The sequence below is a fragment of the Mastomys coucha genome, unplaced genomic scaffold (assembly GCF_008632895.1).
Source record: "Mastomys coucha isolate ucsf_1 unplaced genomic scaffold, UCSF_Mcou_1 pScaffold2, whole genome shotgun sequence".
In the NCBI taxonomy this organism is placed as follows: Eukaryota; Metazoa; Chordata; class Mammalia; order Rodentia; family Muridae; genus Mastomys; species Mastomys coucha.
The window spans coordinates 10,798,683-10,824,001 of record NW_022196902.1 but is presented as its reverse complement, the minus strand read 5'-3'; the positions used below and the strand labels follow the sequence as shown (position 1 = coordinate 10,824,001).

The 25,319-nt window shown below is 40.6% G+C and overlaps 1 protein-coding gene across 1 annotated transcript in view; it reads left to right on the top strand.

Moving 5' to 3' along the window:
• Arfgef3 (ARFGEF family member 3) overlaps positions 1–25,319 on the top strand; it is a 165,182-nt gene extending 139,863 nt beyond the window's left edge. Inside the window, exons 25-34 of the mRNA XM_031380518.1 lie at positions 2,463–2,566; positions 3,107–3,251; positions 6,933–7,061; positions 9,425–9,601; positions 11,418–11,532; positions 13,022–13,124; positions 13,370–13,501; positions 15,900–16,021; positions 18,879–20,091; positions 21,626–25,319. Of these exons, the coding sequence (XP_031236378.1) occupies positions 2,463–2,566; positions 3,107–3,251; positions 6,933–7,061; positions 9,425–9,601; positions 11,418–11,532; positions 13,022–13,124; positions 13,370–13,501; positions 15,900–16,021; positions 18,879–20,091; positions 21,626–21,817 (2,432 nt within the window). The 3' untranslated portion in view covers positions 21,818–25,319. The remainder of the gene's footprint in view (positions 1–2,462; positions 2,567–3,106; positions 3,252–6,932; positions 7,062–9,424; positions 9,602–11,417; positions 11,533–13,021; positions 13,125–13,369; positions 13,502–15,899; positions 16,022–18,878; positions 20,092–21,625) is intronic.

The window sequence follows — 25,319 nt, the reverse complement described above, 5'->3', positions numbered from 1 at the left end:
TATATCAAACAACTTTTATAATACTTATTTTTATTGTTATAATATTTTATAAATTTTTAAGAATATGACAAAACAAGGTGTTGTAGGTATTGAAGGGGGTCTGTGGGAGGAGTTGGGGTACAAAAGGGGAACAAGAATATGATTTAATTCTATTTACTTAAAAAATGTTTTTAAATGTTAATAAATTCAGATAAATTGAAATCATGTATCTTTTCTCATCATAATGCAATAAAACTTAAATCAATAAAAAAAGAAAAAGAAAGAAAATAGAAGGTTGATACTGTTCTTTTACATTCTCAATAGATAATTGATACACTGATCATTCTTTTGTGAAAGAAAATGGGACACAAAGAAGTTATTAGACTTGTATCACCCTTATTCTTAGTGTAAAAGTAAGAGCAAAATGAAAGTTTCAGGATTTACTTACTATTAGTCTGAGCTGTACCCAATCCTTACCCTGTTCTATATTTGCCATCTTTACCTACAACGATACTCTCTTAGACCACCAGAAAATTCTTAATACTACTAATAGTACCAAAGCTGTGTATTTATTCCTGTACATACATGCACACTAACAATTAATTTATAAAGTAGATATTTTATTAAACTGACAAAAACTAATGATAAAGCTTGGAGAGAGGGATCAGCAGTTAAGCATACTGGTTGCTCTTCCAGAGGACCTGAATTCAATTCCCAGCACTCACATGTCAGCTCACAGTCATCTAGTCCCAGGGGATATAATTCCCTTTTCAGGATTCCTCAAGCAGCAGGCATGTGAGAGGTGCACAGACATGCATGCAGGCCGATACTCACACACATAAAAATAAAAGTAAAGAAATAAGTAAGCAAATAGTAAAAATTACAGAAAGGAAAGCAGTGATAGCAATACACTGATAACCACATCAGGCAGTGTGGTAACCCTGTGAAGTAACAACAGGTAGATATCATTTCCAGCCTGGATGCAGAACACAAAGGGACTTGGCACATCCCAGAGGAGATGGAGCAAGAATGATATTCCATCACAGTGATGGCAGTGACATAGAACTGAAAACTTACGAATTTCTTATTTCTGAAATATTCCACTCATATTTTCATGTCATACAGGCACAAGTACTTAGACCACAGCAGAGAAGAAATGGTAATAAATTTTCCTTGGACAGTTAGACACATCCAGTATCTGTGAAATACGCAAGCAGAGGTACTTTAAAGCATGTTGGAAATTTGAGACTTTATCTAAAAGAAAAGTTAGGGACTGAATGTAGAGATGCCAAATAATCAGTGTGCACATGAAAGGTATTTTGAAAAGAGAGGTTCTATTTTATTTTATGATTTATGAAGTAGAGAGTTAAGGTGTAAGGCTTGAGGTTCAGTGGGGAACACAGAACCCCCCATACAGCCATGCCTCCTGGGTACTACTTGGTTCCAGAAAGCCTGTTTATATAGACTTGGTATATACACCATAAAAAAAAGTAGCACATGCTATAATCAAGAAGATTGGAAATGACTCTGTTGTTAATTTCCACCTGCCTTTTTCAGCATGACTTCACCCTGGCCTCTGTTTTTAGCTGTAAGATGTATGAATATAAACCAGAAACTAGAGGCCTTACAGTTCAAATCTAACTTACTAACAGACTTTCTACGAAACAATTTTATTTGACTTTCTACCACAGCAATAGATGTGAAGTTACAACCCAGGCAGGATGACCTGCAAAGCCTAAAGTTCTTGCTCTCTTGCGCTTTACAAAAAGTTTGCCATCCTAATCTAAAATGTGAGCTTGTCTATTTCTTTTGTGTAGAAGCATGCCTCAGTGCTTCTGAATTCTAACACCTACTAATTATGTCTATTTACTCATATGGAAGGGTGTTTGCTGCTACAATTACAGACAATTAGCTATAATTACAGTGCTATAAAATGATTTTATTAGAAGCATAGGAATAGATTCATTTATTCATGAGAATAAAAATTACGATTCTCATTTACCTTTAGAAAATCTGTAGTAAATCTCTACAACTATATGAAAATAAACTAATCTAAGTCTAATGAAATAGCCTCGTGTCTACAACCCCCATATGTTTGTTCTTCCTGGGCTCTTCATTTACTATCATCATTTAGTGCCTAGTGCTGGCAGAAGATGAAGTCCAAAGAGGGAGGCCACGTACCTCATTTCAGCTTTGCCAGGCCTGCCTCTGGGACTGTTCACAGGCCTCAGAAGTCACATCATCCAGCAGTGAAAGGAATTTGTGTGGTGGTTTCAGAAATACCCTCTCAGCCACCAGAAGGCTGACCAAATATTCCTCATAGGGAGAAAATTCACAGAGAAGAATTTTATCAGGGTCGTATGAGTTGCTGTAACATTCCCCTTTCTACCTTCTGTGTACTTTTGGGTAAGATGTGAATGAGTGAGTCTTCTGTTATAATTGGAAGCAGGGGTAATTTTGTCCCTGTCCCCACACTGCCCTAGGGGAAGTAGACTGTAAAGAGATTGGAGACTGTGTTCCTGGAACTGGAGCTACATCTACAGACCTGTGCCTGCCTGCCTTGGATTACCTCAGACGTTGTTCTCAGGTACTGGAGAGTCCCACACAACAGCTCCAAGCCCGAAACGTGCCTCAGAGGGTATTAATAAAACACTAGCAAGTGTCTATAGCTGAGCCCTAGGAGGAGGGATGGATTTATCTCCTTTACCTTGACCTCAAATCTTCCCATCTCCCAGGTTGCTTTTGCCCCTCTGTTTCCTTGGAGGTGGGTCATGAGAAGGGGAAGTCAGAGTCCCACTTTCCCCGTTCTTCTCTGGGGTCCCCTACAGAAAAAAAAAAAAGATGTTTGACATATTCACAGTTACCTTAGTGAATTTATAAAAGTATCTAAAACTCACCTGATGAATAATAGCCACTGCTTTATTGCAGGCAAGCATTATTGCACCTGCTTCCTGATATTAATGCTCTTGTCAACTACCTTTTAAATGCAAATCACAATAACTTTTATTTTTTAGGATCCCCTCTAGTTTTGAGTCCTCTTTAATAATTATTTATAATCTTTCTATTTCCTGACACTAAGAATTTTCCAATACATAAGACTGTTCCAATATATGTGTGGTTTTCTTAGTTATTGGCCAAGATCTACAAAATGCCCTTAAAGCCAATATTCCTTAGTGGGCGACTTACCATTTTGCCACGAAGACTTCAGGAACAGTCGGCAAGCAGTGAAGATGGCATTGAATCAGTCCTGTCAGATTTTGATGATGACACTGGTAAGTTAGTTGCTTTGACTATGATTATTTTTATGTTCTTAATCGCAGACTCTTAGGACATAAATTTAGTTTACAGATCATAAGACTAGTCATCTACTTGTATGCTTTTTAAATAATTTTATACCAGGATAAGTTTAACCAGAGTTTCCAAGGACTCCCTAAAATCAATACTAACTCATTCTTCTTACTTGGATACCTCTTTGTAAAGCCATCATAGCTATACAGATTCCACCAAATGAGTTTTGATTTCTCCTGAATTTAACAAGGTCAGACAAAATTGCACTGGAGTTTAAATGACAATAGCCTTTACTAGTTTCAAGGAAACACAACTAGTTCCCCTAAGAGTATTTGACTAGAAACGGGGGAGACTAAACCGTTGCTGAAGAGGGACTATATTTGTGATAAGTGAGGCTAATAGGCTTAGGAAATGAATACTTTTAAAGAATTTGTTTCAAAGTAGATTCCATGCAATCTCCTTTGAACCAGACTACAGTCTAGTAAGTCTAAGTGATTTTCTGGCGAATTGATTCCTGTTCACACCTGTGGTTTGTCATCTTAGAAGACCTTGTCCAGTTCACATCTAGAAATATAAAGCACACTCAGAAATAGGCCTACTATCGGGCGCAGAGCAAAGCCACCGCGCTGGGCGGTGGGGGAGCGAAAGGGATTGGAGAGAATGACCTGTGTCCTGCCAGAGGTCTGGTACTCTGGGCCTCGGACACAGGTGGAACAGCTGAGGGGGTCCTGGGCCTTACGGAAGGCAAGGACACAGGTTCTTGCCCCTTGGGAATCGCAGGTGATGCTGGACACTGCAGAGGAGCTGAAAACAAACTGGGGGCCCCAGAGCAGCTCAGTCCGCTCTGGGCAGAAGGGAGAGGGAGGGCAGGGGAAGGAAGTGGCCCGGCATGCAAGAGTTCTAGGTCTGGTCTCTAGGCTGCAAACACTGGGCCCACAAGGTGAGTTGAAAGGAGGCAATGCATGGTCTTAAGATATTTTATTATAGAAAGCAAAGAGAAGAGATAGGAAAGTAGAGGCTGGCCATGGCCACATGGAGAGAGAGAGAAGGGAGGAGGAAAAAATAAAGATAAGAAGAATAAGAGGCTAGGAGGGAAGGGAGAGGAGGGGAGAGAGAGAGAGAGAGAGAGAGAGAGAGAGAGAGAGAGAGAGAGGAGGGGCAAACGGCCTCTTATATAGTGGGCTGGGCTATCTGTTTGTGGGGCGGGGTATACGTGGCTGTGGTCAGGAGACTGTGGGAGTAGAGTCCATCCAGAATGCTGGGAGCTTGGGGCATTGCTACTCCATAGATAGCACAGGCTAATGGAGTTGGAGGACTCGTGGAGTCAGACATCTGTGTCTGGGAATGTGTCTCCACCATTTCTGTCCCTCGTGGACTCTCTCACTGGGTCTACGGAAGTTAGACTCACTCAACCAAAACACAGACTGCTTTTCATGGTCCCACAGCCTATATTTCCAAGCACAGGCTGTTTCAAACACTCTTGGAGGATATTTTTATTTTTGTCTTTCAGTTATAGGGGTGGTTAGAAGGTTACAGTGTTTGAGAGATCATTTTAAATTGAAAGCCTCCTTAAATGAGAGAAAACATTATAGGAAGGAACAGATATCTAATGTCACAAATAAATTACAAAAAAGAATAATTTTGGCTTAACGTTGGAACCTTTAACCAATGTAATTATGAGCAGAAGCTAATATTGCTGTCTATAATAATGTTCTGGATGTTGACTTATACTAAAGGGAGAGAGAAAGAAGGGAAAATATGCACGTCCATTAGCATAGTAGTAGTATGATATACATCCACAGCAGAAGCCAGGGATGCAAAGATAGGGGAGTTCCAGGGATTCACTAGCCAACCAATCTAGCTCAAATGGTGAGTTCCAGGAGATTGATAGAGAACGATGGATAACTTCTACCTCCACATGCACATGCATGGCTACATGCATCTGTACACATATGTTCACCTAATCACTTCTCAGAATGATATATTCTCAGAAATCACCATGGATTTTTCAAGGTACATATTACTTTCCCCATCCAATGAAAAAATGCCAACATTTACAAATCCAGATAAAATAAATAAAAACAGAAGCATATATAGAATATGTAGAGCTAGACACAATGGTATCTCCTTCTGTTAACTATTACCAATGTATAGCCAAGTGGTCATGTGTTTTTTTTTATTCTTTCTCTCTTCATATTAGTTCAAGCCAAAGCCTAAAACATTGATTAAATCTACAATTGTTTCAGTAAGTATGTTCTAAAGTTAAAGTGTAGAGAGGCCTACCTTGTCCTCTGTGGGCTCTTTGACTAGATCCAGAAAGTCTTTTAATACAAAGGCTGATAAATCAGAGAAATTTATACATATGTGGGGCCAAGAGAGTGAAGGGCAAGGATGTGAGCATAACACAGCACACTCCCATACTCATAGACAAGGCTCAAAAACTTGTGAAGAGAGTGGAGAGAAGGTGAAGATACGGACCAAGGTCATGAGTTCTAGTAGAGAGGGTATGGAAGCTGAGGATTACTCAACACACATATTTTTCATACTCATTGCAGCTCTAATTACCAGAGTCTAGTGATCAAGGCTGTTCCCCATCCTTATCATTTTTATGGCTTGTTGCGTATAGGAAGACAGGCCACATGGCCCTTTCTGAAGTTACACTTCCTCCAGTGATTTGAGCTGGAAGTGGCAAAAGTAGAGATAGATCACCTTAATCCTACCATAGTAAACAAAGCAGCTTGGCAGAGATTAGGAGATAAGCGCAGCTGTAGTTGAGGGACAGTGGAAAGCTAGTTACAGAGTGTCTGTGTAAGATGACAAATTTGAAAATGGCTACACTGCATGACACATACAAGTAATGCCACTAAGGTTACAAAGAAAATAGTGAAAGTGGCTAATTTTGTTATTTTAAAATAATAGGCAGGAGGGATAGAGATGTATCTAATTGTACGAGTGCTTACCTCACATGCATGATGCCCTGGGTTTGAGCCCCAGCACTACGTAAATAGTATGGTATTGTAACAAGTGCCTGGAATCCCAGGACTTTGATAATGGCATCTACCTTGTCAGCTTTTATGTCTAGCTTTGCATATTCTATGTATGCTTATGATTTATATTTATATTTGCATTTTGCACTGGGCTGTAAATTGTGTATATTGAAAAATCCATGATAATGTCTGAAAATATATCAGTTCTTAAAACTGTATGTATTTGTGTATTAGGCACATGTATGTGAGGTGGAAACTTCCAATCAGAAGTTCAAGGTCATCATTGGCTAAATAGCAAGTTTGAGGCTAGCATAGGCTATATGAGACCCTGTCTCAAAAGAAAAACAAGAGGATAGACAGAAATAAAGCTAAGTGGACAATTTTATATTTGTATAATTATATGACTAGTTCCCAAGGAGGCTGACAGTCATGCCAGTCATTGCTATTTTTAAAAGGTGAAGTTAGGGAAGAATTAGAGTCTTGTATTTTCCTCTGACTTTGTCAGACCACATCAGTTGACCTTTGCCTGCTCATAGGCACCTAGAGCTAACACTCTGTTTGCCAATTAACATCTTGATGCCCTTTGCCATTCATATGTGGAACATGCTTGGATTTTGCCAGTATCATTCTTCCTGATGGACATCTGGATTCCTGAGAGGTCTGCCTTTCGTTTTCCAGGTCTGATAGAAGTCTGGATCACCCTGTTGGAGCAGTTAACAGCAGCTGTGTCCAACTGTCCACGGCAACACCAACCACCCACCTTAGATTTACTCTTTGAACTGTTGAGAGATGTCACCAAAACACCTGGTAAATGTCTGTATCTGTTTTTATTGGAAGAGGGGTTGTCAGACATATTACTGTTTTCAAGAAGGTATCTCTTTGGATGTTTACCTGTTTTTCACTGTTTATTACATTTAAGGCCAAGTTTTACTTACAGCAGGTGCTCAGTGAATATGTGTTCAATGGCTACAGTGATGTGATGGGTAAGGTATATCCCTGAAATTCTTACCAAGATGTGTGCTTTGATGCTGTTGAAGTCCCACATCAATCCATCTGTGCTATCAGTGTCTCTGTAGGCCAGCTGGCTTTACGATTTGCCATGATTGCAGCCTTCTTCCTCGGCCAGATCTCACAGCCTTTGCAACCCCAATGCTGTTAGAAGAGTTCAACAGATCCCACCACTCATGAGTGCATACCACACTAAGCTGCCTCTTGTCATGGTGATTGGAATTGGAAAAAGATACCTCCTGCCTAGGATGGTCCCCTGTATAGGAGAGAGGCCTTAGAACTGCATCTCTTGTTCTTAGTTTTAAAAACTTAGCAAAAGAGCTTTTTATAGAAATGCAAGGTGTTCTTTAATGTTATTTTATGGGTGCTTTGCCTGCATAAGCAAATGTCTGTGTACCACATGCATACAGTACTTAGAGAGGCCAGAAGAGGGCACCGGATCCCCTGGAACTGGAGTCAGACAATTGAGAGCTACCATGAGGGTGATTGAACTCCTGGAATTGAACTCTGATCCTCTGGGCTAGGAGGGTTCAGTTAAGAACAGCCAGACTTTTAATGGCTGAGCCATCTCTCCAACCCGGAAATTTTAGTTTTTACTAACAGAATTAGAACCTTAATGAAGGTACTAATTAATTCCACAGTGAGCTGTCTATTCATCATTATGATAACTTGATTATTAACACCTGCTTAAAATTCATTGCAAAGTTTATAGCTATTCTCATATGTTTAAAAATTAAAAGCATTCCACTAAACAAAGTTATGCACCACAACTTCCAAATAAATCTCATTAGTAAGTACCATTTTCAATTTTCATATTAATTACCATATGAATAGTGTTTAATGTGAAAAATGTATACTTGTTAAAGTCTCTTAAATACTAAAATAAAGTTTTTTAACACTAAGTGAAAAGTAGTTAATAAATGTGAATAACATTATGACATTTATAAGGCATTATTTTAAATGTGGAATCACCTATATGAAATTTTATGCATTTATAAATACACATTCATACATGTACATTCAAGAAGTACTTTAAGGAAATATGTTAAAATGGAATTATATCTGTATGTAAGGTTTTTTGGTTTGGTTTGGTTTGGTTTGGTTTGGTTTGGTTTGGTTTGTCGAGACAGGGTTTCTCTGTATATCCCTGGCTGTCCTGGAACTCGCTCTGTAGACCAGGCTGGCCTCAAACTCAGAAATCCATCTGCCTCTGCCTCCCAAGTGCTGGGATTAAAGGCATGTGCCACCATTGCTCAGCTTGTATGTAAGTTTTGTTCCTCTATTCTATGTAATTTTCATGTTATTTTTGATATCTTTTTCTTTTCTTATTGGGTCTTACTGTGAAGCCCACACTAGCCTGAAACTGGTACTCTAACTGTGTTGACCCCTAAGTGTTAGGAGTGTAAGCATGTGCCAGCCCACCCTATTTGTACCTTGCTTTTAAAAATCAATATTTAAAAATATGCTACTCTTTCTTTAAAGAAGCACAGAGATAATCTTTATAGCATTACCTACAGAATAAAAAGGCAACTCACATCTTAAATTCTCATCAGCAACAAAATTGTTTAATAAATTATACCTATGTATAATGAAAATAATGTCAGTGAAAATAAGGACTTTGAATTTTTTGATAATTCAAACTCTTGTTTTTCATAGTTATCAAAAAGTAGTCTATAAAGCTCTAAGCTAGTGTAGTGGGAAATGCCTGAAGTCACAAAGCTATTCAGGTGGCTCTGCCATAGAAACACAAGTCCAAAAGTTCAAAGCCTGTCTGGACAACAGAGTGAGACTCAGACTATTATAAATAAAACTGTATGCCTTGGTGTCCCATATAAGTACATATAATATATTTTGAGATTCTTTCCTAAGTGCACATGTATTTATATGTTTGAATCTGAGAACTAACAGATCAAGTGCCATTTTAGCTTTGCAATATTGAAATTTTTATGTGTATTTATATCCTGCAGAGCTAAAATCACACAAAGAAGTAAAATGCCCATCATTGCCCCTAGCGAGCTGTCAATTCTTCCCACACTTTCTCAGAGAATAGGGAGATTTTTTTTTGAAAGAAATACCAGCCATTTTGAAAGTGATACCAGCCATGGCAAGAAACCCTCATCCCCTTTAGAATCATAATGCTAACCCTCCCTTTCCCTTTTCAGGCCCTGGGTTTGGAATCTATGCAGTTGTTCACCTTCTCCTTCCTGTGATGTCTCTGTGGCTCCTTCGTAGCCACAAGGACCATTCCTACTGGGATGTGGCATCTGCTAACTTCAAGCATGCCATTGGTCTGTCCTGCGAGCTGGTGGTGGAGCACATTCAAAGCTTTCTACACTCAGGTAGCTACAGAGCCAGAGCCCGTCCTTGTGGGCATGGCTTCTCCAGGCAACACCACACTGTCAAAGTGCTTCGGGAAAGCCTAGTGCGAGATCCGACGCCTAGTAGCAGGTGTAGTGTAGCTGTGCATAAGAAGAGGGAAGGCTTATTCAAGTACACAGCTTTTAAAAATCTTCATGGCCAGAGCATGCAGAGGTGGGATAGCTTGTTGTTTGTGCTTCTCCATCTAAAGAAAGCAAATGAAAGAAATAGAACTTAGGAAGGGCTCTGGTTAGCAGCATGAAATCACTCATCAGGGAAGAGATAAAGGGAAGTTCCTTAGTGCCCTGTGGCACTTTGTAAAGCATACATGCTAGTGGAGAGTTATGCTGGAAGTGGCAGATAGAGAAGGACAGGCAGGACAGGGGACCTCTGCCTGGGGACCTGAGCAGGGACCTCTGCCACAGTCGGATTTTGCTCATGAGGTGCTGTGGGAGGTTTGGAAGGAAGAAGAACATAGCTTCTAAACAGAAGGGGGAAATAGAAGCAGAAGAGGCCTCCTCGCTAGAAAAGACAAACGAGACCAAGCAGAATGTTGGCCCCAAGAAGTTTAAAGCAAGAATAGGAAATTGCATCAGTACTAAAGTCAGTGAAGATAATTTGTCCTGAAAAATAAAAATGCTCGTGGAGAGGGGAGAGATTTCCACAGCTGATGGAGGAGGGAGGGGCATCCACATGCAGGCAGTGAGTGTCTCAAGGGGATGGATATTTTTGAGCAGGTTGTTGCTTTGCAGTAGGGGTGTGGAAGAGATATCACTGAAAATTGCTTCTGTGGCGTCACAAGAACACTAGGAAAAGCATGCGGGTACATTCCTAGAGTGGGCAAGTAGCTGACTTGGAGCTCTATATTTCCTTCAAATGATGTGCAGATGGAAGCCAGCTTGACAAGGTTCAGAAACCATGAACACTTAAATGGAATTCAGTCTTCATCACCAAGGAAAACATATTTGAATTATCCTTTTTAGATGCATTTTTTTCAGCACCTTATTTTCGGGTCATATATTTATTATAGTCTGTCATGTTTGAGTAGATTAATTATATGCTAAACTTTGAATGATACGCACACACACACACAGTAGCAAACCACATATTTTATCTTGCTGTATCTATACATGAGATGAAATATGTCAAAGCTGGATAAAAGGACTCCAAGAAAAACATGGCTTTGGTATATTTTGTTTGTTTTGAAAAGGTGTGAGGGAAGGTACGCAGCGTTTTTTTCCTTTCCCCAAATGTCTATCATTTTATATCTCAGACTTTCCTCTTTTGCCAGAGATGGCCATTTCATCCTCTCCCATTCCACTGGAGTTTTAAGAAGCTTATTCTTAAATAAGATTCTTAAAATATAGCTTATATTCTTAGAAGCTATATTTTTAGATAGCCTAAGATATTCTTAAAATATACCTATCTCCTGAGAGGCTCTGACAGTACCTGACTAATACAGATGTAGAGGCTCATAGCCATCCATTGAACTGAGTACAGGGTCCCCAGTGAAGGAGTTAGAGAAAAGACCCAAGGAGCTGAGGGGTTTGCAGCCCCTTAGGACGAAAAATCCTGCATATGGTGGGTCTAATTGTTCTAGCAACACATGCCCCAGTGTAGGGGAATGCCAGGGCCAAGAAGTGGGAGAGGGTGGGGTGGCAGGCATGGGGAGGCGGGAGGCAACAGGGGTTGGTTCTTATTGTTTTTGTTTGTTTGTTTGTCTGGGAAAAGAGAGATTTACATGTAAATAAAGAAAATATCTAATTAAAAAAAGAATCTTATTCCTTCTTCCCGCAGACATCAGATATGAAAGTATGATCAACACCATGCTGAAGGACCTCTTTGAGCTGCTGGTAGTATGTGTGGCCAAGCCCACAGAAACCATCTCCAGAGTTGGCTGTTCTTGCATTAGGTGAGGAGAGGGTCCCTTGACTCTCTACAAGGGTTGGGTTTTATTATAGAATCCCAAGGAGTAGTGACTCTACGGTAGTGACTCACTTCGTGGATTGCTTTTCGGAAATAATGTATAATTAATAGCTCCCCCTCTTTGCTGTTCAGTCAACACGTGCTTAGTGTAGACGAAGATATAGAAAAGGTGATGGTTTGCTTGGAGGTAGAGGAGGAGGGTGAGAATTGAAGGTAGATGGAACCTGAGATTTAGTGCCCACTGCCAGCTCCTAGTCACCAAGTAAATTGCTTCAATCTGTTCCTGAGTTCTATGTACCCCTTTGAGGGATTCTCTTAAGACTTAGGATCTTGCTCTAATACCTACTCCTAACAAGTCCCATTTTGAAGTCCAGAATATTGGTCCCATGTATGATGAGGACATAAAATTCTTCTTGTGAAAATGTTTCTAGATATGTCCACTCTCCCATGTCTTTAATGTAAAGATACTGAGAACGATGATGACATAACTGCCGGGTACACATCTGTAATCCCAGAACTCAGGAGGAAGATTAAAAAGAGTTAGAGTTCAAAGTCACTCTAGGCTACTTAGCAAGGCCAGTTCTCAAAGAAAAATAATAATAACTAAGAGAGAGAGAATCACTGAGGGGTTTATATGAACCTACAGAGGGGTTAATTTTAAATACCCAGAAAGAACAAGAAGTATGTTGAATAGAATGGTAGCAATGGTGACACTTGGTTCCTACTCCAAAGTGATTTTCTTCATTATTTTTCTATCGCTACAATAAAAAAAAAAAAAAAACCACCTTCTATAAGCTGACCAAGGCAACTTACAAAAGGAATGGATTAACTGGGTTCATGGTTCTAAAGGGCTAGTATCCATGATGATAGAGCTTGTCAGTAGGAACAGCTGAGAGCTCATGTCTCAAACTGCAATCAGAAAGCAAAGAATACACGGCACTTAGGATAGTCAAAAGTTTTTGAAACCTTAAAGCCATCCCCTTAGTGACACATCCCCTCCAACAAGGCCACACATCTTAATCCTTCCCAAACAGCTACTAACTGGGGGCCGTGTATTCAAAGCAAAGACCTCCTGAAACATCTCATTTAAACCACCACAGTAATTCTTCACTAGGCAATAACAGTCCAGCTGGGAGGACAAGGTAACAGGCACAAGGAGATAAGAAAAAGGAGATAAGAGTTCGGGTCTTGTTTTACATAGTCATGATTTGTGGAAGAGTGGTAACAAATGGGGTCAGAATGGGGGAAATGAATGAAAGGTATGTAGCCTTGCATATGAGCCTAAGGTGGTCTGCTGGTAGTGGAAATTAATTGATGTTTCCAAGTTAAAATGGTAGATATTACCAACTTGACAATGAAACAGCAGAGGGGTGGAAGGCGGGAGGAGGCTAGCAAAGTAACTGCAGGGTAAGCCTGTGCACAGTTCACCTTTGAAGACAGCAGAGTTTCTGGATTGAGGCCATGCCTTTTGGCAGGTATGTTCTCGTGACAGCTGGTCCCGTGTTTACGGAGGAGATGTGGAGACTTGCATGCTGTGCTCTTCAGGATGCCTTCTCAGCCACACTCAAGCCAGTGAAGGTAAGATGCCACAATGAGGAATGCAAAATTGTTTTCTTCTTCCTTGGCCCGCTGATGCTCAAACATCTGAACTCAGGTCTGAACACCTGAGCTCTGCTTACTTTCTCATATGAGGAAGTTGTACAGTAGCAGAACATGAGGAAAGAAAAATTCTAGGTTAGTTATCTTATCCATGTCAGATTTGAGATTGGGCCTGGCACTCTTAACCAAGACAAACCCTCTGAACACCTGCTGTTCCTCCCTAGGACCTGCTAGGCTGCTTCCACAGTGGCACAGAGGGCTTCAGTGGGGAAGGCTGCCAGGTGCGAGTAGCAGCCCCATCTTCCTCCCCGAGTGCTGAGGCAGAGTACTGGCGCATCCGGGCCATGGCCCAGCAGGTAAGAGCTGTACTGTGGGTGTTGGGGACTCCAGAAGCTAGAATGCATCATCTTGAATGTCCAGCATCACCAGGACCTTCCACTCTCTTCCAGACATACACATTGAGGCATTGAAGTTTTGCTGGTATCATTTTCCCACTGAAAATGAATGGATTTAGCTCATTCTCCCCACACCATCATTTGCTGGTTACATCCTTTAGTTCTCAGATCAGAGCCTATCTTATAGTCTGGATTTTACCAACACCTTGCTTAGGCTACTTAGAAGAGTTTTCTAAATACATAGAAGGGTTTTCTAAATACTCTTGCTGCTAAATATGGGTGACTAAAGATGGTTTATGTGTTACATTTTTATCACCTATACAAAACACAGTCCTGAATATTTTTTAATGACTTAGCACATTTGAATTAAATATAGTCAATCATTAAACATGTCTCCACACAACCTGGCTTTGGTTCTTAGTGCCCACATCAGGGACTCTGTTGAGAAGTTTCCTGGTTGCTTCTGAAGGGCTTCCCCCAGCAGGGCTCAGCAAATGAGACAAGAAAAATCCTTCCACATTCAACTTCTCACCTCCTCTATTGAGCACATTCATAATGTCCTAGGACATGACTATTGGTTCTGAAGGAAGAGGCATGTCCATAGGAAGTATCCATGTTGTTTGTACAAAAAAGGGGGGCAAAAGAAAAGTAAGGCTGTATTGAAGAGGCTCTTCAACAGGATGGCAACTGTGGCCAAGATAGCTCCCATTAGGGATAATGCCTCTAAACAGGAAGCTAAAACTAAACACCTGATTTAGTTTTCACATGTGTATACACTATGGTCTCTTCACCTGTGTTCAAGCATGAACTAAGTATATAAAAATAACAGCTGGGCCTGGGGGGCTGATGTCTACAATTCAGCACTTAGGAGGCAGAAGGAGCCTGAATGCAACCTAGTTTAGGCCGTAGAGCAAGTTCCATGTCAGCTTGGTGATCCCGTTTCAAACTCAACAACCAATGGAAACATCAGTAGAGAACCCTCTCCTGAAATCAATGGTTACTGGAGAGCAGAGAGTTGTTTCACATCGTAGTGTTTCTCTCTTTCTTCATCTCCAACTTTCTTTCTAAATTTACAGTTTAAAAAGAAAAAAAAAACTAGTTCATTCAATTACCAATTAGTCCCATTAGCCAGGCAGTAGTGGCACACGCCTTTAATCCCAGCACCTGGAAGGCAGAGACAGATGGATTTCTGAGTTCAAGACCAGCCTGGTGTACAGAGTGAGTTCCAGAACAGTCAGGGCTACACAGAGAAACCCTGTCTCAGAAAAAAAAAAAAGGCAACTCCCTCCCAACACACACACAAAGAAACAAATCAGTCCCATTACAATGGGGGAAAGTTTCCTTGAAAAGATAGTCTTTTAAGTCAAAAGAAACAAAGTCATTTGGAACAGAGATATGGTATTTTCAGTCACTTCTGCTTAAGCCACCTTAGTAGCCCTGATAGAGTAGTCCAGTTAGGAGCTGAGAGTCGTAGCCTCATTCATTTGTTTGTTTGAGACACAGTCCTGGCTATCCTGGAACTCACAGAGATCTGTCTGCCTCTGTTTCCTGAGTACTGGGATTAAAGGCATATAGTACCATGCTTGGCTGGGTCTTAGTTTCTCATTCCTGCCTTGGATATAAAAATCAGAAATAAGGGGATATGGCAAAGTATAAAGTGCTTGCCTAGTGTGTGTAAGTCCCTCCAGAACTGATATGTACATTTCAATTGAGGGAAACCTCAATTGAAAACATTTCTCTGTCAAGTTGGCCTTTGATCAAGCCTGTGGGTCACTTTCCTGATTGATGATTAATGTGGAGCCACCCCTGGGCTGGCATGCCTGGGTGAATAAGAAAGCCATCTGAGCAAGCCAGGGGACCAAATCAGTAAGCAGCAGTCTTCCATGGTCACTGCTTCAGTTCTTGCCTCCAGGTTCCTGTACGAGATCCAGTCCTGACTTTCCTCCTAGATGGACTATGACCTGAAAGTTGTAACGTGAAATTAACCCTTTCCTCACCAAGTTGCTTTTGGTCATGGTGTGTATCACAGGAATAGAAAGCAAATTGAGTACCAGCCCTCTTGTATTTCTTATTGCTACCTAGTTCAATACTTGGAGTATAGTGAACTGACATGTGAGAGAACACTAATAGTTTTTTTAGTGTTGACAATGTTTATTATTTATTCTGTTATAATGTTCTGCATATGTAATATACTTGTATCTTTAGTTCATCAGGTATATCAGGTGGGAAGTCATTGTCTTCCCATTTTATAGGAAAAGACATGGATAGAAAATAAATTATTTACCCAGGGCTACTAGCAAACTCTCAGTGGAGTTGGTAGATGTGGCCTTCTGAACCGTCCCTTTGTATATTTCTGCAGGTGTTTATGTTGGACACCCAGTGTTCACCCAAGACTCCAAACAACTTCGATCATGCTCAGTCCTATCAGCTCATCATTGAACTGCCTCATGATGAGAAACCAAATGGACATGCCAAGAAAAGGTACTCTGCTGCAAACCCAGAGCTCGTAAATGAGAAAGCTCATTAAGTCCCACTTCCCACTCTTCTTAACCCAGGCTCTAGCTAGGCACACTAACCACACTGTAGAGTCACTTAACAAGTGTTCTCATAAACATGGTAAGCCTTGTCACCAAATCTCATGCACGCCATGTCTGTTACTTAATCTGCCATAGGGAACGACCACAGGCCAGGTGAATGACAGAACAGGTATGTTTTCTCACAGTTTTGAAGACTGAAGGTCAGAGATCAAAGTGTGGGCTTGACTTCTTTTGGCTTATGGATAGCTGTCTGAGACCTCACATGGTGGCTCCTCTGGTTTTTTTTATACAGATTTCCTCAAGCAAAGGCTGCGTATACACTGGATTAAGATCCACCCAGGGACCTCATTTTTAGTTAACTACCTTCCTAAAGACCCTTCCTGTAAATATGGTCGCATTCTGACTAGGAACTAGGAGTTCAGTATATGCATTTTAGACAGGCTATAATCCAGTTCATAAAATCATGTGTGCAATATTTTATTTAGAGGTTATTAAATTTTTAAACAAAAATCAGAACAAGCAGTTGTGCCCAGACTCCAAAGCCAGCTAGACATTATAGTAAGACTGTTTGAAATATAGTAACTTCCATATTTCAGATTGGTACAGTTCAGATCATTTCAATGAAGCATAAAACTCTGCTGTCTTAGCAGAAGAAAAAAAAGTTTCTCTTTTTAAATACTATTATCCAGCTTGAAAATCCTTATTCTCTGAGCTGGCATCAAAGTTCCCTGGCTTTGCTTCAACACATTAATAGTAAGGATTGCTTATTTACCGCTATATAAAGGCACAACAGATAAAATCCCACTTTTATTTTAACCCATGAGGACAAGAAAAGCCAAGTTAAGTATCCAAGAGTATACAGTCATCCAGTGGGAAGGCCAAAAGCCACACAGAGTCAGTCCATCAGAGCACAGGAACTCAGTCCTTCTCCACTTTGGGGAGCGAGGTAATGGACTGGGGTTTACATTCCTCCTAACTTGTATCTTAATCCTCGCCACCCAGGATATGCTTAGAAGGTGGGGCCTTTGGTATGAAATGATGGTTGAACCCTTCATGAATGGGGTTAATGCCATTAAGAAAGTCAGGAGCACTCCCCTGTCACTATATTAAGGATACAGCTAAAAGACAGCATCTACAGCTACCAGAATCCAGCCACACTGATACTCTGTTCTTAGACTTCCTTCCTCTAAAACAGTATGAAGTCAGCTTCTTTGGTTATAAACAGGGCAATCTTCAGGATTCCCCTATAGCAACTTAACAAAGACAGATGTTGCTATTGCATAGGCTTTTGGTGATTTGTGTAACAGCTTGTTAATAGAGCTATTTGAATGCTATAACCATTTAGGTTAAATTTCCAGGGAATATTTTAACTAAGCATCTGGTATATCAAAAATACATGAATATATATATATATATGTTATGAAATATGAATAAAATGAAATATTCATGAGCTTGTCATACAAAAGAGAATGTTAACAGTAGCCCATGAATTCTTCCCAAATTCTAGCTCCTGTCCCCCCAGCATTAATTTTTAGGTTGTCTACTTTATATGTTAAAGATTATAAAAAAGCTAAGATACTGCCATGCCATTTGAAGATGTTACTTTGAAATAAAGATGATAGAAAAGCAAGTAGATCTGTAAAGGACTTCCCTTCTTAATTTGGATCCTAATGTTGTAGTCGTTGAAATACTCAGAGCAAATTGGTAATGTTCTAGTTCCCTTCTGTTTCTGTGATAATGCTCAGACTGAAAGCAACTGGAGGAAGAAAGGGCTTGTCGGGCTTACACTTCCAGATCACAGTCCATCACTAAAGGAAGTCATGGCAGGAACTTGAATCACAAGCCATAAGTGTGGTGGCTCTCTCACAGTCGTATGCTTCACTAACTTTCTTATACCCCAGACTACCTGCCTAGGAAGTGGTTCTGCCCACAGTGATCTGGAGGTTCCTATAACATTAAAGACACTCAGTTCAATCCCTCACAGATTTGTCCACAGGCCAATATGATAAAGACTCAATTGAAATGTTTTACCAGGTAGTTCTAGACTTTTGTCAAGTTGACCCCTAATGCTAATTAGAACAGGTAGCTTCTAGAACCTTCTACAGAAGAATAAATATTCGGTTTCCTAATACTGAGTAACTTATAAAAAATATCTACATAGGAGCTGGGAAAAAGGGAGGAGGGTGAGTTCCTGTTCAATGTAAAGAGTTTCTCCCTGAGATGATGAAAAGTTTCTAGAGACAGTGATGTTTCTATCAGCATAGTAACTACACTTAGAACCATTGAATTGGATAGTTAAAAGACAGTGTGTGTGTGTGTGTGTGTGTGTGCACGCACACACGCACAGGAAACAGGATAAAAGGTTGGATAGATTAGGATATCCTGTCATATAATTATACCTATTTTTTATTAAATGTTGTTTTTATCTCCTATGGCTTGATAACTCAGCATCTTCTTACAGTCTACAGCTCTTGGATTTTAAAAAGAGCCAGAAATTCTATTAGCCATGATTAAAATAGAAGTTTCCCCCTTTTAAAATTAGATATTAAAGTGCAAGCAAGATGGCTCAGGGGGTAAAGGTTTGATGACTTAAGTCATCCCTGTACACTCAACATTGTGGAAGTGGAGAACTGAAACCCACAAGTTGTCCTATGACCTCAACACACATAAGTAATTCAAAATTTTGGAGCACAGATTTAGTTTGGAGCTTCACGTGTTCTGAAATGGACCATGCTTGTCTTGCTGTGAAAGAATCAAAAAGGCAGAAAGCCACTAACCAGCTCCTGTCTTTGCTTCTGAAGCGTTTCTTTCAGGGAGATTGTGGTTAGCTTGCTCTCTCACCAAGTACTGCTCCAGAACCTGTATGACATTCTGCTGGAAGAGTTTGTCAAAGGCCCCTCTCCGGGAGAGGAGAAGACTGTCCAAGTGCCAGACACCAAGCTGGCCGGCTTCCTCAGATACATTTCCATGCAGAACCTGGCTGTGATATTTGACCTGCTGCTGGACTCCTATAGGACTGCCCGGGAATTTGACACCAGCCCAGGGCTGAAATGCCTGCTGAAGAAAGTGTCTGGCATTGGAGGAGCAGCCAACCTCTACCGCCAGTCTGCCATGAGCTTTAACATTTACTTTCATGCCCTGGTTTGCGCGGTTCTCACCAACCAAGAAGCCATCACAGCCGAGCAAGTTAAGAAAGTGTTGTTCGAAGAGGAGGAGCGAAGCTCAGATTCCTCCCAGCAGTGCTCATCAGAGGATGAAGACATCTTTGAGGAGACAGCTCAGGTGAGCCCCCCACGAGGCAAGGAGAAAAGGCAGTGGAGGGCACGCCTGCCTTCGCTCAGTGTGCAGCCAGTAAGCAATGCAGACTGGGTGTGGCTGGTCAAGAGGCTGCACAAGCTGTGCATGGAACTCTGTAACCACTACATCCAGATGCACCTAGACCTGGAGAGCAGCTTGGAGGAGCCACTCACCTTCAAGAGTGACCCGTTCTTCATTCTCCCCTCCTTCCAGTCTGAATCATCCACCCCATCAACAGGTGGCTTCTCCGGGAAAAACACACCCTCCGAAGATGACCGCAGGGAGCACATAAATGAACCTCTGAGTCTGAGGGTCGGCAGTGGGGACGTGCTGATGCTGCCTCCCAGCCCCAAAACAGAGAAGAAGGATCCTGGCCGCAAAAAAGAGTGGTGGGAGAGTGCGGGAAACAAGATTTGCACAATGGCCGCTGACAAGACCATCTCAAAGCTGATGACTGAGTACAAGAAGAGGAGGCAGCCACACAACCTGCCCCCCTTCCCCAAGGAAGTCAAGGTGGATAAGAAAGGGGAGCCCCTGGGGCCCCGGGGTCCTGACTCCCCGCTGCTTCAGCGGCCACAGCATCTCATAGACCAAGGGCAGATGCGCCATTCCTTCAGCGCAGGCCCAGAGCTGCTGCGGCAGGAGAAGAGACCCCGTTCAGGCTCCACAGGAAGCTCCCTGAGTGTCTCTGTGCGAGATGCAGAGGCACAGATCCAGGTGAGTTCCTGCTAGCCATTTTCCGGGTTGCAGATGACAAAAGTGTCCCCCTTGCAGAGTCTGCATCCCTAAAGATGTGATGGAAACCAAGGGAAGCTGAGGATCGAATTCACATGGCTGAGTGCTTGAGTGCTTGCCACTGCACTCAAGGTAGGAAGCCTTGGGCACATCTGTCAGCAATGCTCCGAACTAAGTATTGTAAATCTGCAATTCCAGCACATAGGAAGTGAAGACAGAGAGATCTTAAGTTCAAGGTTGCTTTTGGCTACCTTTGAGCTACATGCTGTGGACAGCTCAGGGTATATGAGACAGAGGATAGAGAGACCTGACACATAGCAGATTATATAAATCATACCTCCAAATCAGAAGAATGGCTGGGGCCATGGCCTCTACCTAGGAAACAAATTTTCTTCTCAGATCATTTTAAAAACCATTTTTCTATGTTGTGACCTATTATTGAGAAGAAGAAAGCCACTTGTATAAAAAAAAAAAACCCAAGATGCTAAGGCTTATAAAATCGGTGGGCTTTAGCTGCATTGAGTCCTCCTTTTGTTGCTCCAATATGGCGCTGAGTATGTTCTTAAGCAGGTTATAAAGGGAAAAGCCAGAGCAATGCAACTGAATTAAAACAATGAATTATTTTTAACCATGCTGAGCACATATAAAGCCTGTTAAAATGAGTTTGAGGGGAAAACAGCGTTGACAGTGTTTATTCAGTATAAGGAAACATGGAAACAAAGAACTAGGAAGATTCTAGATAAAGTCCTTTACTGTAGAATCTTGCTACAGGAGCAGTACATCAAAGATAGCGGATCCTACGCCCCTAGGAACATACACGCAGGTACATACATCTGAAATTAGTATGCCTCTTGAACATACACGCAGGTGCATACATCTGAAATTAGTATGCCTCTTGAACATACACGCAGGTACATACATCTGAAATTAGTATGCCTCTTGCAAGACTTTTCCTTTGAAACATCTACATAGAAGTAAACTAGATAAGACAGAATCTGTATAAGTTGTACTAAACTAGTTTCTTCAGTACTAAGATTAAACCCAAGGGCCCCTGCATGCTAGGCAAGCCCTCCGCTATGAGTGGCGTCCTGATTTGGACTGAAAAACTTTTTTAACTATTCAGTAACTGTGAGATAGATATTTATTCCTTAGCAGATAAGTTTCATTATTAATCCCATATCTTAACTTATTTATCATGTGTTGGGCTTTTAATGATTTTACATCTTCTTCTAAATTAAGGAAGAATTAGCCCAAGTGATCCAGGTGTTAGAAGACAGCTGACTGAACTCTCAAATGCTCTGTAGACATTTGCTCTTGTTAGATGATTCTCTGCCCATCCTCCAATATGTGAAATAAAAACTACTTTATTATTAAAGTTCTTTAATTTTTAGAGCTAAATCCTGACTAATCTTGATTTTTAAAAACAAACAAAAAATAACCCATAACTCATAGGGCATTTGCACTGCCGTGCAAAGTCATGAGATAGCCAGTAATTCTCTTGCATCCTTTCTCATAGGCGTGGACCAACATGGTGCTGACTGTTCTCAATCAGATTCAGATCCTTCCAGACCAGACCTTCACGGCTCTCCAGCCGGCTGTGTTCCCATGCATCAGCCAGCTGACCTGTCACGTGACCGACATCAGAGTCCGTCAAGCTGTGAGGGAATGGCTGGGAAGAGTGGGCCGTGTCTATGACATCATCATTTAGAGGAAATGCCTACAGCGTCTGCCTGTCCATCCAGCCAATTGCATTTTCTCAACCACCATCCCTCTCAAACCAGGCCTCTAAGAAACTAGTTCTCAGAAACATAGTAACAAAGCTATCTCTAAGCTCTCCTTAATTAGTCAACCTTGGGTTAGTCTGGATGTCAACATAGGATACAAGTAACGTAGTGATCTCTGGCCTTGAATATTATTACAGAAGAGTCTACATTACTTGATACATTTCTAAATTTAATTTCCAAGTGCATTTGCTTGAAGTATTATACCCACATGGGTTATTTTCAACACTTTCCTTTGGAAGCCCTAGCCTGATCCATTTTGAGTCATCCTTTTCAAACTAAGTCCTTAAGAAAACATTTGCTGGTAAGTCCAACTGATATGAAGTCATATATCTGGCACCAGACAAAATTAATCAGCAAAACTTATAATCTGATTATAGTTTGGTTGGGAAGAAAACTGCAGAAGTTTATTTTTATTGTGTGTTTGGTTTTGTTTTGTTTTTCAGTGTTCTAATCAAAAAAGAAATTACTTCTAAAATTTATTCAGGAACATTTCAACATTATTCTTAAGGTTTTTAGATTTTTATGTTAATATTCACAAGTTCCCCAGGTAAGGTACTATTGTGCCTTTATGTCTCTGTTTTTAAAGGAAGGAAATTCTTTCCAAGCATGATTTCAAGTCTGTGGCATTGACATGAAGCACCCAGTGGTGTACATTGTCACAAGACTTGATACTGACTACTCTGTGTCCCATGAGTCTTTGCTTCTGTTCCCAAGGCAGACAAAGAAAAGAAAGAAAATTGGTGCCTTAGTCTTTGTTCCACAGATATTTCTATGCCCCACGATTATCTGAACAATAATGTATGACACTCAGTTTTAAGAAAGATTAAGATTGATTTTATATCAGTAGTTTTTGGAGGAAAGGAACTCGGAGTCCTCCATCTGGTGAGCGTACTTCTCAGGGGAGGGGCAAGAACTGTGGGATGGGAAAACAGCTGGAAGGGGTGGGCTGGGGCTGTGATAGAATCATTGTAAATCTTCAACTATGATACAGTTGTGAAATGATGATGTCACTTATACACACATTAGACTGAATGGGAAAGGGACACTGAATTTAGAAAACTAATTTTTTTCTATATAAAACACTTCTCTCTAGTAAATTTACTCTCTTTTAACTCATGTTTTTCAATCTAATATTTTACCTGGAGATTTCTTTTTCTAAGTATTATTAGAAAATGAATTTGAAATATAGAATCATGTCTATCGGGGTTAATAATTGAGCCTGAGGCTTATACATTCTTAGGAACCACTGAGCTCCCCAGAGTCCTCACCACAATATATTTTATACTTTTTACATTATAATAATGACTAAAGCTTTTTAGACAAGCCCACTTACACTCTATAGTATAGGATTAGTTACTGAAGCGTTCATGTCATTTAGCTAGTGCCTAAAAGTATATTCATGCATCATCCTCTAAAAATGAAACCTCCACTCTTAAAAATTGAAGGATTTAATAGGGATTGAACTTTATCCAGTGATAATATTCATAAATGTTGCCCTCCATGAGAACTACATAGATATCTACAAGGTCAGAGCAAGGTTCTTTGGCTTATCTGGAAAGTCAAAAAAAAAATTCCCATTATTCATCATATCACCTAAACAAATCAGAGTCTAGAGGACATTTTCCTAATCCCACAAAGCAATCTTTGCCTTTAGACAGTGAATCTACTTGGGTAATAAGTTTAAAAACTGACCTAAACATGTTTTAGTTTCTCTATTTACTAATGTTGGGAATCAAACCAAGACTCTGTGCAAACAACACAGATGTTCCACACTATTGAGCTGTATCCTCATCTCTTAACTCTTTGAATATACAATGAGTTATTTTACCTTCAACTTTAGATTTTATGGACCTTGTAAATGCAGTTGAGACTTAACTATTTTATTCTTTTGTTGAGTAAACCAAGAAGTATGCCCTAATCATTTGCTTTTGTAGATTCTTTGAAAAACCTCTTCTTGGTCAGCCAGGAAGTACCTCTGTTTACTAGAAAAGGCGCTTTGGTGACCCAGATTACAGAATGTCACAAAATGTGGCTCTGCATAAAGTAGAAAAGCCAGTTTCCTTGTACAAATGCACCAGAAGTATGTTAGTCACTTGTTCTGAATTGAGACCCCATTTTCCCACAGACCAGCTACTACAAGCATACAAGACTAGTTTGTGAAAGTGTTCTCTAACATCCTAATTGTGGGTCTTAAGAGTAAAAGAGTGAGATGTACCCAACTCCTTACCTGCAATGTTGTAAATATTGGCATATCCTCCCATCAATCCTTTATGAATCCATTCCAAGTCCCACTTTGTTCTTAAACCTCCTCCAAACCCTCTCCAGAAAAGAACACTGCATCCTTCAGAGTTAACCAGAGGGGGCGGTATTTGTAGTTTCAAATGGATACTCAATGCAAAGTCATAGCCAGTGAGGCTCAGTGTGTAAGTGCACTGTTCTCTAGGTAAGAGGAATAACAAGCAATTAGGAGACTTGGGTGAACAAAGGCCCCTTCCCTCGCCCAGGCAGCCCCGTTCAGTGTCTAGTCTCTCCTTCCCTCGCCCAGTCAGCCCCGTTCAGTGTCTAGTCTCTGCCTTTACCGCTCTCTTCTTTCACTCCTTACAGTCTCTGAATGGACCCAGTGGTTTTCCCCTTAGTCACTTAGACTGAAGATCAAGGTCAAGGTGGGCTTTTGAACTTTAAAACAGTCATTAGCAGAATGTACAGTTATGTCCAGAAGTAAGCAGAACGGGGTTTTATGTGTTGCTTTTAGTTACATGTGTTTACCAAAAGTATATTGCTTAAGGTTAAAATTTTTTCTTTTCTTCGAAAAGTATACATCATGAAACAGGCAACACAGTACCACATAAACCAGGCATGATGATACATATGTATTATCCCAGCATGGTGTATACCCATAATCCTAGTACTCAGAAGGTAAAAGCAGGAAAATGGAAATTCAAGGGCATTTTAAGTTACACAGGGAATTTGAAGCCAGCCTGGGCTACATGAAATCTTGTAGAATACGGTTTCAGTTTTAATAGTGAAAGGCTCATAAATTGTTCAGATCCTCCCTTAGCTCCTACTGCCCTCAGTTAGCTTAAAGATTTAAGGCTCCCTCTACATACTCTCTTTCCTTCTTCCCTTTAGGATAGCCCCATATTTCTACATGAAGGCAAAATTAGAACACATTTTATCATTTTTGATTATTTAATCACTAACCATAAGGACCTTGAAAAATGCTAACAGACATTACAGATCAGATAACAGTATTTTAAATCAAGCCAGATATATGCCTATAGTCACAGCACAGAAGAGAATAAGGAAACAAGGGTGACCTCCTGGACAGCCTGGGCTATAGTGTAAACCCTGTCTCAAAAACACAAACATGAATGTCCAAAGTACTGTTAACTTAAATTCCTGGTATGATGAGCAACACAGGCTTCT